This window comes from Odocoileus virginianus, chromosome 4, assembly GCF_023699985.2.
Source record: "Odocoileus virginianus isolate 20LAN1187 ecotype Illinois chromosome 4, Ovbor_1.2, whole genome shotgun sequence".
Lineage (NCBI taxonomy): Eukaryota > Metazoa > Chordata > Mammalia > Artiodactyla > Cervidae > Odocoileus > Odocoileus virginianus.
This window is the reverse complement of record NC_069677.1, coordinates 71,302,112-71,319,913: the sequence shown is the minus strand read 5'-3', so window position 1 is coordinate 71,319,913 and position 17,802 is coordinate 71,302,112. Positions and strand designations below refer to the sequence as shown.

General features: G+C 37.3%; 1 protein-coding gene across 3 annotated transcripts in view; it reads left to right on the top strand.

Annotated features, from left to right (window-relative positions):
- PPP2R3A (protein phosphatase 2 regulatory subunit B''alpha) overlaps positions 1-17,802 on the top strand; it is a 218,635-nt gene that overhangs the window by 126,272 nt on the left and 74,561 nt on the right. For all 3 annotated transcript variants that reach the window (XM_020889172.2, XM_020889171.2, XM_020889173.2), the window contains 4 exons: positions 6,320-6,406; positions 10,195-10,351; positions 16,241-16,289; positions 17,025-17,114. In XM_020889172.2, coding sequence (XP_020744831.2) covers positions 6,320-6,406; positions 10,195-10,351; positions 16,241-16,289; positions 17,025-17,114 — 383 coding nt within the window. The remainder of the gene's footprint in view (positions 1-6,319; positions 6,407-10,194; positions 10,352-16,240; positions 16,290-17,024; positions 17,115-17,802) is intronic.

Below are 17,802 nucleotides of genomic sequence, written 5' to 3'. Positions count from 1 at the left end.
AGCCCCCTGCCAAAAAAAATAAAGATGAGCCTGTTACTCAGAAGTTGTCCTAAAAGTATAAACTACTTGTGATTAAATAGTGATAATGGGGCAGCTCGAAACAACATCATAACATAAGTAGTAAATTAGGTCCAACTGAGAATACAAAATGTGAATTTGTATATACTGAGATAAGTGTAACTGCTTGTTTGTGATAATCTCATACTATCACTGAAAACACAGAGATGCTAACAAAGCATCGCACTGAATAGAATTTTATTGGACTGATGGTCTGTTCTCCACAGTGTCTTTTCTATTATGAAATTTGGTCAGATAATGACATGAAGTCATTGAAAATTTTGTGCTATATCAAAGTACAGTGAATCTTTCTATAAAAAATACAAAATAAGCTTTCTAGTATGAAATTAATTTTCTTGCTAAAGGCATAATAGTAAGCAAATTTAGAAAAGTGTCATACTCTGCCCTGCTCATGGCAAAGACAGACAACAGTATTTCCAAGAGACTTACAAAGATCAGCCTCAGAATTAATGACAAATGTCTCAAAAAAGCAAAATTAATTTATCATATGACCGTACTGAATATTATATAATTTCAATGGCATACAGCATAGGACAATTAATATATTTTGTTTGCATACTAGAGTTACACAGTTATTTCACTTTACAGTTGGCAGAAACTGCTGACACAGTGTATGACTCAAGTACTAGCTTATGTGTGGCACATAAATGATGAAGAAAACTGGGCAACTTTTATTTTCCATTTCTCAGTGAAAACCTGTGCTACAGGAAAAGACTTTATATTTGTTTAGTTAATCATAATTATTTTGTCAGCTGTTTTAGATTGGAAAGACAGAACACCAACTATGCATATAGCAAATACCCAAAGTCACCCTTCTTTCCAGAGAAGAGTTGACATTGACTAATAAGCCTTTTGATATTGAATGAAAATGAAAATTGGAAATAGCTGCAAATTGTGACCCTTGAGTTTGCATATTTACATACCATGCAAAGAAATTACCAGTAAATAAGACTCTGCTTATCCTTATTGACATATGCTGACTTTTAAGGAAAGAGGTAGGTTTTAAAATAAGCGGTAAGATTGAAAAGACTTTTTTGTAATATTGGTGCTGGCAGTAAAGATATTTCAGTGGCACCTAGTAGAAGGGTCAGGCTTCTGGCACTGAGTTGTTCATCTGCATCCAGATCACCTACAAAGAGCAATCTCTGTAATTTCTGTGTCTGTGTCTGATCCCGTCTAAAACTCTCTTGACAGAGCCACCAAACACGTACTTCCATTCCTAAAAGTGTGAAAAGTATCAATCACTCAGTCTTGTAACCAACTCTTTGCAAACTAATGGACTGTAGCCCACCAGGCTCTTCTGTCCATGGAATTCACCAGGCAAGAATACTGGAGTGGGTAGCCATTCACTTCTCCAGGGGATCTTCTCAACCCAGGGGTTGAACCCAGGTCTCCTGCATTGCAGGCAGATTCTTTACCATCTGAGCCACCAGGGAAGTCCCCTTCCATTCCTGGTGATCTAAAATTATGAATTAGAAATTTCCAATTGAGTAGATATAAAGAAAAACTGATTTATAATTCAAATTGTCTATCAAGTTGACTAGAGATCACCTGGTGAAAAATTATCCAATTTCATTTCTCTCATTGTTAATATGTAGTTATTCTTACTGCTATTAATTTTTACATTTTTTGATATTTTTATATTCTTCTTAATTTCTATTTTAAAAACCTAAAACTGGTAAACCAAAAATTAGGGGGGAAAAAACTGCAGTGTAGAACCAGCAGCTACATGCTCTTACCACTAGATGGTGCCCCTACCTCGATAAGTTAAAATGCTGAATCAGTATTGTGGAAACCAGTAAATGTGCTGATATAGTGGGGCCACTGAATAAGGAGATTTAGGCTATGGAAAAATGGAATACATGTAGTTTTTTACAGTATGAGACAAGTAGCTTATCAGATGCTAAAAATAGGAAATTACTTGATATTCAAAATGTTTACAAATTTTAAAAATTCTGTCAAAACAAAAAAATGAAAAAATAAAATAAGCAAAAATACAGACTCAAGTTTTATATTTTTAAGTATAACATAGTACCTTCATAAGTAATATAAAATATTTAAGGAGTATATACATATATATATAAAATTTAGGTAGATAGGAAACTTAGACTTTAAGAAAATTTTATATTCAAAATCAAGAAATAAGGGCAAAATCTAAGAATGTACAAAAAAAAAAGTTTGGTGTAATAATATGTGTTGTAATTAACTTGAGAAAAGGAACATAGAACTATGATAAAAGATATTCTTAATTTTTATTTTCATATATATATAATTTCTGGCCTAAAATCCTCTATTCTCTGCCCTGAAGCACCTCATTCAGAGTCTGAGTGGAGCCAGTAGAGAAGTTATAGACATCAGCTAGTCCCTGCTCCCACCTAACATAGGAATCCTGTGAATTTCTGCATAAATAACTTGGTGAGAAGAAACTTCGCTACTTCATACAACCCATTGCTTAACAGGGCTAATTTTAGGAAACTCGTATTTACATTGAAGCATTTCTATCTAGTAATTCTTGTAATTCCAGTTCTAGTTCTACACTGTAATGCAATACAAAGCAAATCAACTTCTTCCGCCTGATAGACTTTCAGATCATGATCACATCTACACTCTAGTCCAGTAGTATCTTTCACGATAATTTTGTATACAGTTTTCTGTTTTTTACTTTCTATATATGTTATATGTAGCCTATCAATAAATCAGACAACAATACTGATTTATGTAAAATATTAATTACTTCCCTAGGTTACATCCATCTGCTGTTCAAAACTCTGAAGTTTATTCAATTAGCTATGAATCCAATGCATATGTCTCTATCACAAATATAACTCAGAAATCTGTTACACAGCTTTCCAACCTCATTTATTTATCAAGCAATTTTCCAAAGAAGACATACAGATGGCCAACAGGTACATGAAAAGATGTTCAACACTACTAATCATCAGGGAAATTCAAATCAAAACTAAAGTGAGATATCACCTCACACTTGTTAGAATGGCTTCATCAAAAAGACAAAAAATAACAAAGATGTGGAGAAAAGGAAAACCATGTGCATTGTTAGTGGGAATGTAAATTGGTACCACTAATGGAAGTTCCTCAAACAAATTCAAATAGAGCTAATTCAGTAATTCTGCTTCTGGGTATTCATCCAAAGAAAACAGAAACACTAATGTGAAAAGATACATGCACCCCTGTGTTTACTATGGCCTTATTTACAATGGCCAATATATGGAAACAAGCTAAATGTTCATCAACAGATGAATGAATAAAGAAGATGTGGGCTTCCCTGATAACGCAGTTGGTAAAGAATCTACCTGCAATGCAGCAGACTTGGGTTCAATCCCTGGGTTGGGAAGATCCCCTGGAGAAGGGAAAGGCTACCCACTCCAGTATTCTGGCTTGGAGAATTCCATGGACTGCATAGTCAATGGGGCCGCAAAGAATCAGAGACGACTGTGTGACTTTCACTTTCAGAATATATATACAATGAAATATTATTCATTCATTAGGAAAGAGTGAAATCTTGCCATTTGCAATACCATAGATGGACCTTGAGGGTCCAAGTGAAATCAGTCAGAGAAAGATAAATACTGTATGATATAAATCTTTAAGAAAAAAAGATGGTAACGATAACCCTATATGCAAAAACAGAAAAAGAGACACAGATGTACAGAACAGACTTTGGGACTCTGTGGGAGAAGGTGGGATGATCTGAGAGAACAGCATTGAAACAAGTATACTATCAAGGGTGAAACAGATCACCAGCCCAGGTTGGATAGAAACAAGTATACTATCAAGGGTGAAACAGATCACCAGCCCAGGTTGGATACATGAGACAATGCTCAGGGCTGGTGCACTGGGAAGACCCAGAGGGATCAGACGGGGAGGGAAGTGGGAGGGGGGATCAGGATGGGGAACACATGTAAATCCATGGCTGATTCATATCAATGTATGGCAAAAACCACTACAATATTGTAAAGTAATGAGCCTCCAACGAATAAAAATTAAAAAAGAAAACTTCATAAACTCAGAGAACAGATTGAGGATTGCCAGAGGTGGGAGATGGGGAGAGGGGGAAATGGGTGAAGAAAATCAGAAGGCATAAACTTCCAGTTGTAAAATAAATTAGTTATGGGGATGTAACGTACAGCATGGTAACTATAGATCATAATACTATGCTGCATGTTTGAAAATTACTAAGAGTAAATCTTAAAATTTCACAATTTCACTGTAACTATAGTGATGGATGTTAAGGAGACATTTTGGTGATCATTTCACAATATATATGTTCAGTCACTTCAGCCATGTCCAGCTCTTTGTGACCCCATGGACCTTAACCCACCAAGCTCCTCTGTCTATGGGATTTTCCCAGCAAGAATACTGGAGTGGATTGCCATGCCCTCCTCCAGGGGATTTTCTTGACCCAGGAATCGAACCTGTGTCTCCTGCATTGCAGGTGGATTCTTTACCTGCTGAGCCATCGGGGAAGCCCTTCACAATATATACAAACATTAAATCATTAGTATGCCAAAAACTAATGTATGTTAATTATACCTCAGTTTTTCTTAAATTATCATGTAGTTATTGACCACCTGATGATATAGGCAGAGTAATATATCAGGCACTGGGATGCACGTGAAAAAAGACCAGGTTCCTTAGAGTTTGGAAGTGGTGACAGGTGTACCTGTGTCTAGAATATAACCACAGGATGACTGAAGGAGACATAGCTGATGTCAGGAACACAGAAGACAGCTCAGCCCAACTCCCTATTCAGGGGCTTCCTATGGAGCTGGTGATTGAGCTGGATTCTGAGGGATCAGGATACATTAGCACTGATAGCAAAGGTGGGGTGAGAACTGTTGGGTGGCAGAAGTCTGGACCTTCATCATGAGGCTAGTTTTCTCCTCTTATTCTTGGGAATCACTCTGTTTGGCAAAGGGTCCAGAAACAGAATAGTGGTTTAATTTAGGATAAATGTCCAAATGTCTTCCCCTTTTTGTTCTTCATGCCCTAAAATAGTCTTTTTAAAGGGATCTAATCTATTCTATGATTAACAAAAAAAACCCACCAAGGATACAGAATTTCCAAATCATTAGATAATCAAAATCAAAGCCAATGTACAAAAAAAAAAAAAAAACTTGTTTAATTGCTTTTCTCATCCTTGCTTCTTTTTGGAGAAAAGGAAAAATGGGGGGAAAAAAAAAAAAAAACAGCCAGGTCAAGGGCAAATTAAATGGGTGGGAATAAGCCAGGTAAAATGGAAAGAATGCACCATGGCCTCCTACCTCGAGGACTGCAGCCTGTCTTCTTCTCCAGTCCTCCCTCTACCACAGCACATACATCCTCAATTTCAGACACACTTGCCACCCTTCCTCCTGCTCTTTCGTCTTGTCCTGGTCTTCTCCAGAATTTCACCTTAGTTAAACTTACTAAAACCCAGTTAGTAACAAAATTGTTCATGCCCAAGTAAGGACTTGGGATATAAATTATCCCAAATGTATCTGAATTTCCAGAGTCTGTAAGTCTTCAAAACACCAATGGATACTGCTACTGCTAAGTGACTTCAGTCGTATCTGACTCTGTGCGACCCCATAGACGGCAGCCCACCAGGCTCCCGTGTCCCTGGGATTCTCCAGGCAAGAACACTGGAGTGGGTTGCCATTTCCTTCTCCAGTGCATGAAAGTGAAAAATGAAAGTGAAGTCGCTCAGTCGTGTCCAACTCTTAGCAACCTCATGGACTGCAGCCCACCAGGCTCCTCTGTCCATGGGATTTTCCAGGCAAGAGTACTGGAGTAGGATGCCATTGCCTTCTCTGACCAATGGATAAGGCTATACTAACTGGAATAATGCCCTCTTGAATCATACCACGTTGGCAGCCATTCTTCTGACCTAGTAATTGTTAAGCCAACCCAGTGTATACTTCTCACCTTTTGTACTTTCCAAAAACACTTCGCCTAATAGGCACTACGTGAATCAGGCATCACTCTATGAGAGGTTAAAAAAAAAGTGACATGTAGGCACCTAGGAAATGCAGACTTGTGAGCAAAGAATCTTTTTATTCTTAGAATTATAAGGACAGATGTAAAGTATATGGATGTAGTTTTTTAAACATTTTACTAGAAATGACACTTGATATAATCACAAAACTTGGCTTGGTTCAAAGAATATTCATAAGATGGCCTTTGATAACGTAATAGATATCTTTAATGTTTTTATTTGGTTTTGTTTTCCTTCTGGAACCAGGTTATTCAGAGAATATTCTACACAGTCAACAGATCTTGGAGCGGAAAAATTACTGCAACAGAGATAAGAAAAAGCAACTTTTTGCAAGTATGCCTCTCATTGAAATTCATGTTTAAGGAGCAATTTAAATGATAATCTTACTTCATTTAACAGATATTTGAGTGCTCATTATGTGCAAAGCCCTATTATGTGCAAAGTCACTATTTTCAGTCATTAAGCAGTTATCAGATACCTGGGATGTGTTGGGGGAACAAAGATGAGTAACAAGAGATTTTCGCATCAGGGCATGCACTGTGGAACAAGAGAAAGGTGTACAGACAGCCACACCTGACTTGAAAAATTACACAGAAATGTGTCATAAATATGCAATGAAGGCTTCACAGTAGGACTGGCATGTGATCTTGACCTTGAAGATATCAAGTGTTTACAAGATAAAAAAATTAAAAGAAAAGGGGATTCCAGATAGAGGAAGCAGCATAAGCAAAGGCCCAGAAGCATGAAAGTGTCATGTTCAGAAACTGCAGGACAGTCTAAAGTGGCCACAGGCTCCAAGGACAGAGTGATCAGTGACCAGTGATGAGGGATGAGGGGTGAGACAGGGCCAGGTTGGGAAAAGCCTGGCAAAGCAAATGGAGGAGTTTCAACTTTTTCCTTTGAGCAATGACTCTTTATCCAGCTCCTGCTGGAGAAAAATACTGAAAAGTCCTTTTAAGAAAGAATGTATTTAATTCAATTATTTTATTTATTTTACCAAATGAGAAAGTATTGACCACTAGTGAGTGCCTTTTACTGAGGCAGTCTTCATGCTTGATTGTTCAAGCATTTCTACTAACTTAAAGAAAGTAGAATTGGTCACACTTGAAAGGAAATGAAAGGAAATGAAATGTTTTGTTTTAAATAAATCATACTAAATGAAACTTGGGTGAATAATACAACTTTGTTTACACTTTTATTTTTTTCCCATCTTTATCTGGGACAGACAAAATTGGCGAAATTAGCAGTCTGTAATAGATATGCAAACATTTCTTATTCTAATAAATGAAAAGTCATCATTACAGTCATTATTAATATTTACTGAACATCTGGTTTTTGCCTGGGCTCTCCGGATGTTAGATGGGATGGGTTGAGATGGCAAGAATTCCATTGAATAAAGGTCTTACATCTGAAGAATGATAATCCTAACATTCCTGATGCATGTTAAGTTTGTATTTCTAGATCATTATTATAATCCAGATTTTTCTTACTTACAATAAAATTTGAGGCCCAAATACGGTTGAATGACTTGGATAAGACCATACAGCTGCTCAGTGACTGAACTGGAAATAGAGCTCGTGTTCTGCTTTCTGCTTCCCTCTATTTTCTTCCCTAACCCTCTCCTTAGTTTGCCTCTTAGTACCTGAATGTATGCACATAAAATATTCAAATAATATAAACATGTATAAAATAATAACCGGAAGTCATTATTTATCTCTTTATCCTGCCATTTCACTCCTTTTACCAGAGGGAACCCATATTATCTGTGGTTTTATTCCTTTTTATGCATGTGTATGGAGTATGTATGTATGGAGTATTTATTTAGTTTTGTTCTGTATGGCTGCTTTTTATGAATTTTTTTAATATGTGATACCACCCTTACATTCTGTTAACTTTTTTTCACTTAACAGTATGTCTTGATGTTTTTTCATTTCGATCAATGTAACTCTATCTCATTCTCTTAACTACTGCATAATCTGTGGCATGGCTATGCTGTAATTACATACATACTGAAGATGCTCAAGTCGTTTTCATATTCTCCCTATTAGAGTAATGCAGCAAACACCCTTACACTTTCCTCTTGTTTCCATATGAGTACGAATATCTCTAAAATAGACTACTGAAAGGAAAATCCTGGATCAGATGGTGTGTGCATTTTCAGTTTCATAGATCCTGCCAAGTTACTCTCCTAAACACCTGCACTAATGCATACTTAAATTTACATGCTCACCAACAGCAGAAGTTATTAATTTTTTCATTTTATCACAATCCAGTAGATGAAAATGAGAGCCCCCTGCTTCTCAAGATTCATTTTATTGTACATACTCTGCTTTATACATCAAAGATCATTTTATAAAAACATTACAAGCAAGTGTGAAAAACAGAAGAGAAAGCATATTTTAGCACCCTAATAAAACTAATATTTTTATGTGTACTTCTAGTCGTATTCACATGCATATTTGGATTTTAGAATTTAATGTAGTTCTTAGTGTGTACAATCGTATATCCTGTATGTTGCACTTAGCATGTCATGATTTTCCTTTGTTTCTATGTAGACTTCATAATTTTTACTGGCTGCAAAATCTTCATTGAGTCTCTTTTACCATAATTTCATAATTTATCTTGTTTTCAATTTGCCATAGTATTTTGGATTTCCAGTATTCACATTTTAGAAATTGAATCTTATCAAAATAATACATTTGCATTATGAAATATTAATAGTTATCTTTCTTATAATGCTTTTCACCTTGGATTCCATTTTATTTTCTAATATTGATGTGCTTTCTTTTTAAGATTTAGCTAGTATATATTTTAACCTTACTTTAAAATTTTAAGTTCAGTTCAACCATTCATTCATGTCTGACTCTGCAACCCCATGGACTCCTGCACGCTAGGCTTCCCTGTCCATCACCAACTCCCAGAGACTGCTCAAACTCATGTCCATCGAGTTGGTGATACCATCCAACCATCTCATCCTCTGTCAGACTTATCTCTTATGGACAACGTATACCTAGATCTGCTTTTTGGATCTGAGTTTTATTCTCAATCTGAAAATCTTTCAATAGGGAGATTTACCTCTTTACCTTTATTGTGATTGTTGCTATGGCAGTGGTTTAGTTGCTAAGTCATGTCTGACTCTTGCAACCCCATGAACTATAGCCTGCCAGGCTCCTCTGTCCATGGGAATCTACAGGCAAGAATACTGGAGTGGGTTGCCATTTCCTTCTCCAGGGGATCCTCTCAACCCAGAAATTGAACCTAGGTCTCCTTCATTGCAGGCAGATTCTTTACCGACTGAGCTATGAAGGAAGTCCCAACCATTGATGTATCTGATCTTATTTCTGTCATCTCACTTTGTTTTTTCTATTTCCTGAGTTTCCTTATGGTTTATCTTTTTTTTTTTCCTGAATCTTTCTAAAAAGGTCTTCATATTATCTCTGGCCCTTAAGATAATTTGACTGGTAATAAGAATTATGATAATTTGACTGATAATAAGAATTCTGGACTCAAAAATGATGGGTTTTGGTGTTTATCCTAGGGGCACACAGAGAGTCAAGAGAGACCCAGATAATATTTCCAGTTCAGGGCCCTGCAGCTCTACCCCCATGCCTTTTTTACCAGGCTGCCCCAACTATCACAGAGGTGTACATGAATCACCTTTCTGGTAAACTGATGCCATTACAAAGCCAAACCCTGCATGTGGATGCCCACTCTTCATAACAGAATGGATAGAAGACCACTTTTTGTAAATTTGAAAAGTTAAAAGCAGTGTCAGTTTACAGTCATGTAATTGAAAGTCTATTGTCTGATTGTTCTATGCTTCCTAGTTGGGGGACCTCTGCCTGCAGTTCTCTTGATGAAAGTTCTTCCCTTTCCCTGTTTTTGAATCCTCCATAACCCCTAATTCTTTGCTAAAAATAGTACAGAGTTCATAAATGCTTGCAGATTGGTCAATTGATTAAAAGATAGGATGAGGTTGCCTAGTAAATTTCCTGGTTTGGTACCAAAACCAAAATTTTTAATTCAGTTTAGAATAAAAATGTACTAGAATCTGAATAATGGCCAAAGCTGGGTCTTCATATTTTTAAAATAAAATAATCCTTTTATTCATACCATTTCAGACTCTAGCCCTTTTGGAAGAAGAGGAAGATATAAACCAAATCACAGATTACTTCTCCTATGAACACTTCTATGTTATTTATTGTAAATTCTGGGAACTAGATAGTGATCATGACCTCTACATCAGCCAGGCCGATCTATCTCGATACAATGACCAGGGTGAGTGTTTCTGTGGATGTTGACTTAGCTATTTGAAGGAGACAAGAGTTAAACTGTGGGGAATTGTACTCATTATGGGGAATTCCCATTTTTAAATTATGTATCTAATCAAATCCTCTTGAAAAGGCCAAGAATTGAAGATACTAATTTTTTACCTAGAAACCAGGTTTAGGAGAAGAGGTTTGGAGGTAAGTAAGAAATTAGAACCTTGGTTTTGATGAATGGAGGAGTCTTTATAGTGATGCTGGTTTTCTCCTGATGAATTCAATAAGAACCACATCTATGTAAAGTTTATTTGAAAGGAAATTATATACACTTTTATAAATTCTCAATTTACACTATTTATAAACAGCTAAGGATGAAAATGATGTCTCTGACTTGCCAGTGCTTTCAAGGATTCATAAAACTTTTTGGAATTTAGTTCTAGAAAAACATAATTTCTCTGCAGATGAATTTTGTGTGCTTTCTTTTGCCAGAAAACAAAAAGTGTATGTCACATGATACTACCCTTTTTACTTCATTTTGACCAGTAGTAAGCTTAGAACCTATTATCTGCTGATTGCATATTCTTAACCAAGCACCAAGAAGCACTGATTCATTCTTCTCTCATAAGATTGTCGCTATTCTATTATTAAATGTCTTCTCAGACACTGTGGATTTTCTAAATAAGCCTTTATCCTTTTATATGTAGCAAAGTACAAATCTTAAATAAATGCTTTGTTTCTATAATTTAGTGTATCTATGACTAGTAGTATATATCTTAAGAAAAGGTTCATTCTACATGTCAATATTCATAGACCTTTCCATATTTAGCAAACAGTGTTCTAGTTCTCAAAAGTTCGCATGCCAACCAGGCATCAAGAGGAAATACTAAATCATACTTACTGATAAAAAATCATTTTAGTACTATATCTGTCCTTTAAGTACAGGTAGGTGTGCCTCATTTTAACTCACTTCGCTTTATTGTACTTTGCAAATAGAGCTTTTTTTTTTTTTTAAACAAATTAAATGTTTGTAGCAACCCTGCATTGGGCAAGTCTTGTCAGTGCCATTTTTTCAACAGCATTTGTGCATTTTTTGTCGTTGTCACATTTTGGTAATTCTTACAATATGTCAAAATTTTATTGATTTATTGATATATAACATTGTATTTGTTATGATGATCTGTGGTCAGTGATCTTTGATATTACTATTATAATTGTTTTGGGGTGCCGTGAACCACACCTAGGTGACAGCAAACTTAATTGATAACTGTTGTTGGTATTCTGAGTGCTTCATCAACCAAGTCTTCCCCGTCTCTCTACCTCTCCTCGGGTCTCCCTATTCCCTGAGACACAACAATATTTAAATCAGGCCAGTTAATACATACCATTAATACTACAATGGTCTCTTAAGTGTTCAAGTGAAAGGGAGAGTGACACATCTCTGACTTCAAATCAAAAGCTAGAAACTTAGAGGGGAAGGCATGTTGAAAGCTAGGATAGGCTGAAAGCTAGGCCTTTTGTGCCAGTTAACCAAGTTGGGAATGAATGTGAATGAAAAGTTCTTGAAGAAAATTAAAAGTGCTATTCCAGTGAACACATGAATAAGAAAGTGGAGCAGGGAATTCCTGCTGATCCAGTGGTTAGGACTCCACGCTGTCACTGCCGAGGGCCCAGGTTCAATCCCTGGCCAGGAAACTAAATCCCACAGGTTGTGTGATGCAGCCAAAAAAGAAGAAGAAGAAAGTGAAACACTTTGTTTGCTGATATGTAGAAAATTTTAGTAGCCTGGATAGAAGACCACACCAGCCACAACATTCCCTTAAGCCAGATTCTAATCCAGAGCAAGGTTGTCTTCAACTCTGGAAGGCTGAAAGAAGTGAGGAAGTTACAGGAGAAAAGTTTGAAACTAGCAAAAATTGGTTCATGAGGTTTAAGGAAAGAAGCCATCGCTATAATATGAAAGTGCAAGGTGAAGCAGCAAGTTATCTAGAAGATCTAGCTAAGATCATGGAAGTGGCTACATCGGATTTTCAATATAAACAAAATAGCCTTCTGTTGAAAGAAGATGCCATCTAGGACCTTCATATCTAGAGAGAGGAAGTCAGTGCCTGGCTTCAAAGCTTCAAAGGACAGGCGTCTTTTTAGGCGTTAATACAGTGCAGGTAGTGTAAGGTGAAAACAGTGCTTATTTACCATTCCAAAGATCTTAAGAATTATGCTAAATCTCTTTATGCCTACACTTTGCAAGTAGAACAACAGAGCCTGAATAACAGCAAATCTGTTTACAACATGGTTTTCTGAATATTTTAAACCAGCTGTTGAGACCTACTGCTCAGGGGGAAAAAAAAGAGAGATTCAAAATATGACTCTGATTGACAATGCACCTGGTCACTCAAGAGCTCTGATGGAGATTGTACAATGAGATTAGTGTTCTTTAAATGCCTACTGACACAACATCCATTCTGCACCTAATGGACCAAAAAGTAATTTCAACTTTCAAGTCTTATTCAAGAAATAAATTTCATAAGGGTATTAGCTACCATAGGTAATGATTCCTCTGATGGATCTGGGCAAAGTCCATTGAAAACCTGCTGTAAAGGAGCACCATTCTAGATGCTATTAAGACCATTCATGATTCATGAGGGCAGAATATCAATATAAACAGGAATTTAGAAGTCAATTCCAATTCTCATGCATGTTTTTAAGGGGTTCAAGACTTCAGTGGAGGAAGTAACTGCAGATGCAGTAGAAACAGCAAGAGAACTAGAATTAGAGGAGGAGCCTGAAGATGTGACTGAATCACTACAATCCCATAATAAAATTTTAACAGATGAGGAGTTGCTGCTTATGGATGAGCAAAGAGAGCAGTTTCTTGAGATGGAATCTGCTCCTGGCAAAGACAGTGTGAAGATTGTTGAAATGACCACAAAGGATTTAGAATATCACATGAACTTAATTGATAAAGCAGCAACAAGGTCTGAGAAGATTGTCTCCAATTTTGAAAGAATTTCTGCTATGGGTAAAATGCTGTCAGACTACATTGCACATAACAGAGAAATCATTTGTGAAAGGACAGGTCGATCTATGTGGCAAATTTCGCTGTAGTCTTACGAAATTGCCAAAGCCACCCTAGCCTTCAGCAACCACCACCCTGATCAGTCAGCAGCCATCAACATTGGTGGTGGCAAGACCCTCCACCAACAAAAAGACTACAGTTCACTGAAGGCTCAGATGATTATTAGCATTTTTTTTTAGCAATAAAATATTTTTAAGCTATATACATTGGTTTTTTTCAAGACATAACTGCTGTTAAACACATAATAGATTTTCAGTTCAGTTCAGTCACTCAGTCGTGTCCGACTCTTTGCAACCCCATGAATGCGACTCTTTGCGACTCCCTGTCCATGGCCAACTCCCGGAGTTTACTCAAACTCATGTCCATCGAGTTGGTGATGCCATCCAACCATCTCATCCTCTGTCGTCCCCTTCTCCTCCTGCCCCCAATCCTTCCCAGCATCAGGGTCTTTTCCAGTGAGTCAACTCTTCACATGAGGTGGCCAAAGTATTGGAGTTTCAGCTTCAGCGTCAATCCTTCCAATGAACACCCAGGACTGATCTCCTTTAGGATGGACTAAAGGAGATGGTTGGATCTCCTTGCAGTCCAAGGGACTCTCAAGAGTCTTCTCCAACACCGTAGTTCAAAAGCATCAATTTTTCGGTGCTCAGCTTTCTTCACAGTCCAACTCTCACATCCATACATGACCACTGGAAAAACCATAGCCTTGACTAGATGGACCTTTGTTGGCAAAGTAATGTCTCTGCTTTTTGATATGCTATCTGAAGTCACTCAGTCGTATCCAACTCTTTGCGACCCCATGGACTGCAGCCTCCCAGGCTCCTCTGTCCGTGGGATTTTCCAGGCAAGAATACTGGAGTGGGTTGCCATTTCCTTCTCCAGGGGATCTTCCCTACTCAGGGATTGAACCCGGGTCTCCTGACATTGCAGGCGGACGCCTTACCCTCTAAGCCACCAGGGAAGCCCCAATATGCTGTCTAGGTTGGTCATAACTTTCCTTCCAAGGAGTAAGCGTCTTTTAATTTCACGGCTGCAATCACCATCTGCAGTGATTTTGGAGCCCAAAAAAATAGTCTGACACTGCTTCCAGTGTTTCTCCATCTATTTCCCATGAAGTGATGGGACCAGATTCCATGATCTTAGTTTTACCGAATGTTAAGCTTTAAGCCAACTTTTTCACTCTCTTCTTTCACTTTCATCAAGAGGCTTTTTAGTTCCTCTTCACTTTCTGCCATAAGGGTGGTGTCGTATAGTACAAACATAACATATGCACTGGGAAACCAAAAAATTCATATGACTCAACTTTATTGTGATATTCACTGTATTGGGGTGACCTGGAACTGAACCCACAGTATCTCTGTGTTATGCCTATAGTCATACCTTCCTATTACAAGCATAGTATAAAGATGGAGATATTTATAGGCGTATTGGATCAGCTTCATTAGCTATGCACTTTTTGATCATCAGTGGCCAGATGATCTGTTTAACGTGAGCTAGCCTCCAGAGATCACACAAAACCCTATGGGCTGTAAAGCACCTTCTCTGGCTATCATAAACGTAGTTCTCATTAAGCCCTAAAATATTGTATATACACATATAGTAACTCATTAGAGGCATGTTGAAGGAATGAAGTCCAGAAAAGCAGGCATCTAGGCCTGCATAATGAAGGGGCCACTGAAACTCTGTGTAATTGCTTACCCACCAACCTGTCCTTAATGGGACAACATGATCTGCAGTTTTAGGAAGTTAAACCTTCCAAATCTAAAGAAAGACTTCAGAAATAAATATCCCTGCCTTTCCCATGTAGCGCCTTTTGTTCTGTTTCCTCTTATTTTCAAATTATTAACCCCATAAACCAGTGCTCAACAGACTCTAGAGGGCCCTTATACAACCTTTGGTATGTGGCCAGGAATGGCTGTGCTGACACTCGTCTTTTCAACATTCTTCAACCAAAATAATGGTTTAATAATAATGACTGTACCTAACGCTATGCAGAAGAGTTAGATGCTGGTAGCTGCTAACTCTCTAATGACCTCATCACTGGTTCTGAAATTGTAGTGTGAATACCACTGGCTAGGCATTTGTTAAAAAAACAGATTGCTATCCTCACCACATCCCTAGATCTGAGGTTTATTGTTACCTCCATTTTTTGACTAATGCTTTTGGTTACTTTGAACTCACAGTGAGGTACACTGTGAGTGTACAGATTACTAGGATCTATCATCAAATGCAACATACTACCTTAAGATACAATCATCTCTCTCTGAATAAAATTTACTGATGGAATTTATTTAAAAATTGTATATTATGTTATATCCTGGAATTTTATAGGATAAGACTGTAAGAAAAGTATTTTGTGGTATGTTTTTGGTACCTTTTCTAAAATTCTACCTGAACAACAGTTCTCCGTTGTTTGACTCAAATCCCCAACAATCAGTTCCCCCTTGAATTTAATGCTAGGATAAAATCTGCCTTGTTTTAGAGGGAATGTTGTCTTTTCTTGTTGGATAACAAGATCAATATAAATTTTGTACATTTTTGTCTCAGTTGTCAGGATATTCAGAACCAATTTGGTGCTCAACTATATTAATATATTTCAGTTGTCAGGCACATCCATTTGCCTGTTCTTTTTTTAATGATTGATAGACCTAGCTATCTCAGATTACTTCTTTCAAAAAGTGTCAATTGTACATAAAAAGTAAAAATTTAACTATCTTATCATGGAAGATTATTAAGTTTTACCTTGTGGCTACTTGAAAATAAATTTGCCAAAAATGGTACCTTTTGGAGCGTGTTTTAACTAGCTTTGTGCTTTTTATTTATGTTTAGCTTCATCAAACAGGATTATTGAAAGAATATTCTCTGGGGCAGTAACAAGGTAAGAAAAACCATCTGAGATTTAAAATGAACTACAGGTAGTACTTTTAGCAATGTCCTTTTAGCAAGGCTTCCTGCATAATTTGTCTGTGCTGTAGGTTAGATAATACCCTACAAAATATTCAGTGTGGCTTCATACAAGATGGCAGTAATACTTTAACATATGGATATTAGTCCCCATGGACTATACAGTTCATGGAATTCTCCAGGCCAGAATACTAGAGTGGGTAGCCTTTCCCTTCTCCAGGGGATCTTCCCAACCCAAGGATCAAACTCAGGTCTCCCGCATTGCAGGCAGATTCTTTACCAGCTGAGCCACAAGGGAAGCCCAAGGATACTGGAGCAGGTAGCCTATCCCTTCTCCAGCAGATCTTCCCAACCCAGGAATCAAACTGGGGTCTCCTGTATTACAGGCGGATTCTTTACCAGCTGAGCTATCAGGGAAGCCCTATTTATCTAAGTACAGGTAACAGCATTTGACCTGATTTGTATTCATATTAGAAACCAGAGTTCCTTCAGATCTACAAAATGCTTTCTAATTTCATCCTCCAGGCATTTGAAAATAAGATAGGCAATAAAAGAGGTTGCCCTTTGTGAGGTTTCCAGCATTCTGGTTTTTTTTTTTTTAACTTAATTTCCAAAGAAATGTTACTTTATTCCTTAAGTCTGTCATCCTGCTAAATTTAGAAGAGTAATTAATTGCTTAGGAAACTTTGTAACCATGTGTTTTCTTCAGGGGAAAAACAGTACAGAAAGAGGGAAGAATGAGCTATGCAGATTTTGTTTGGTTTTTGATCTCTGAGGAAGACAAAAGGAACCCCACCAGGTATGACTTCTAAGTTTCCTTTGCCCGGATGTTAAACACATGAACAAAGCTTGGAAAATTCATGATGACTATCTAGTGAATGCCAGGTTAACTAGGGGTGCCAGGATGGGTTAGACTTAGTCTCTGCCCTCAAACTGAGTCCACAGTCACAGTGTATCAAGAGGAGTGCTCTTACCCCCAGAAACAAAGGTGAAGCAACATGTGAGCTGTCTCTGAAGGATAGCAAGCGTTTATATGGAATATGGGAATAGATAACTGTGAATTTTAGTTGTTTCATGATCTTCCTGGTTCAGTAGTAAACTGGAGAACATGCCCTCACTCTGCCAGTTAGAACCATCTCTCCGTTTCTTTTTTTTTTTTTCCTCTCCGTTTCTTTGGCATACCTTGATTGGTAGCTGTGAGTTTATGCACCTGTTTCTTAGACATCTATAATACTGTGTTACACAAGCTAGGAATAAAAAGAAAAAAAGAGGGATGCAAAAATCTATGTCCCTTTCTTTTTATACCTATCTTGTGTAAACAGTACCCTGCATGTAGCTTATGCTCAGTACCAAGGGAGGGGGAGCCTATAGTCCCTGACTCGGCTGTCTGCATATTAGTTCAAAAAGTTATCTAAATGTTAGATATATGGTTTGGAAATCAATGAAATAGAAATGGAACTAATTTATTTCATGGGCAGCATGTATGT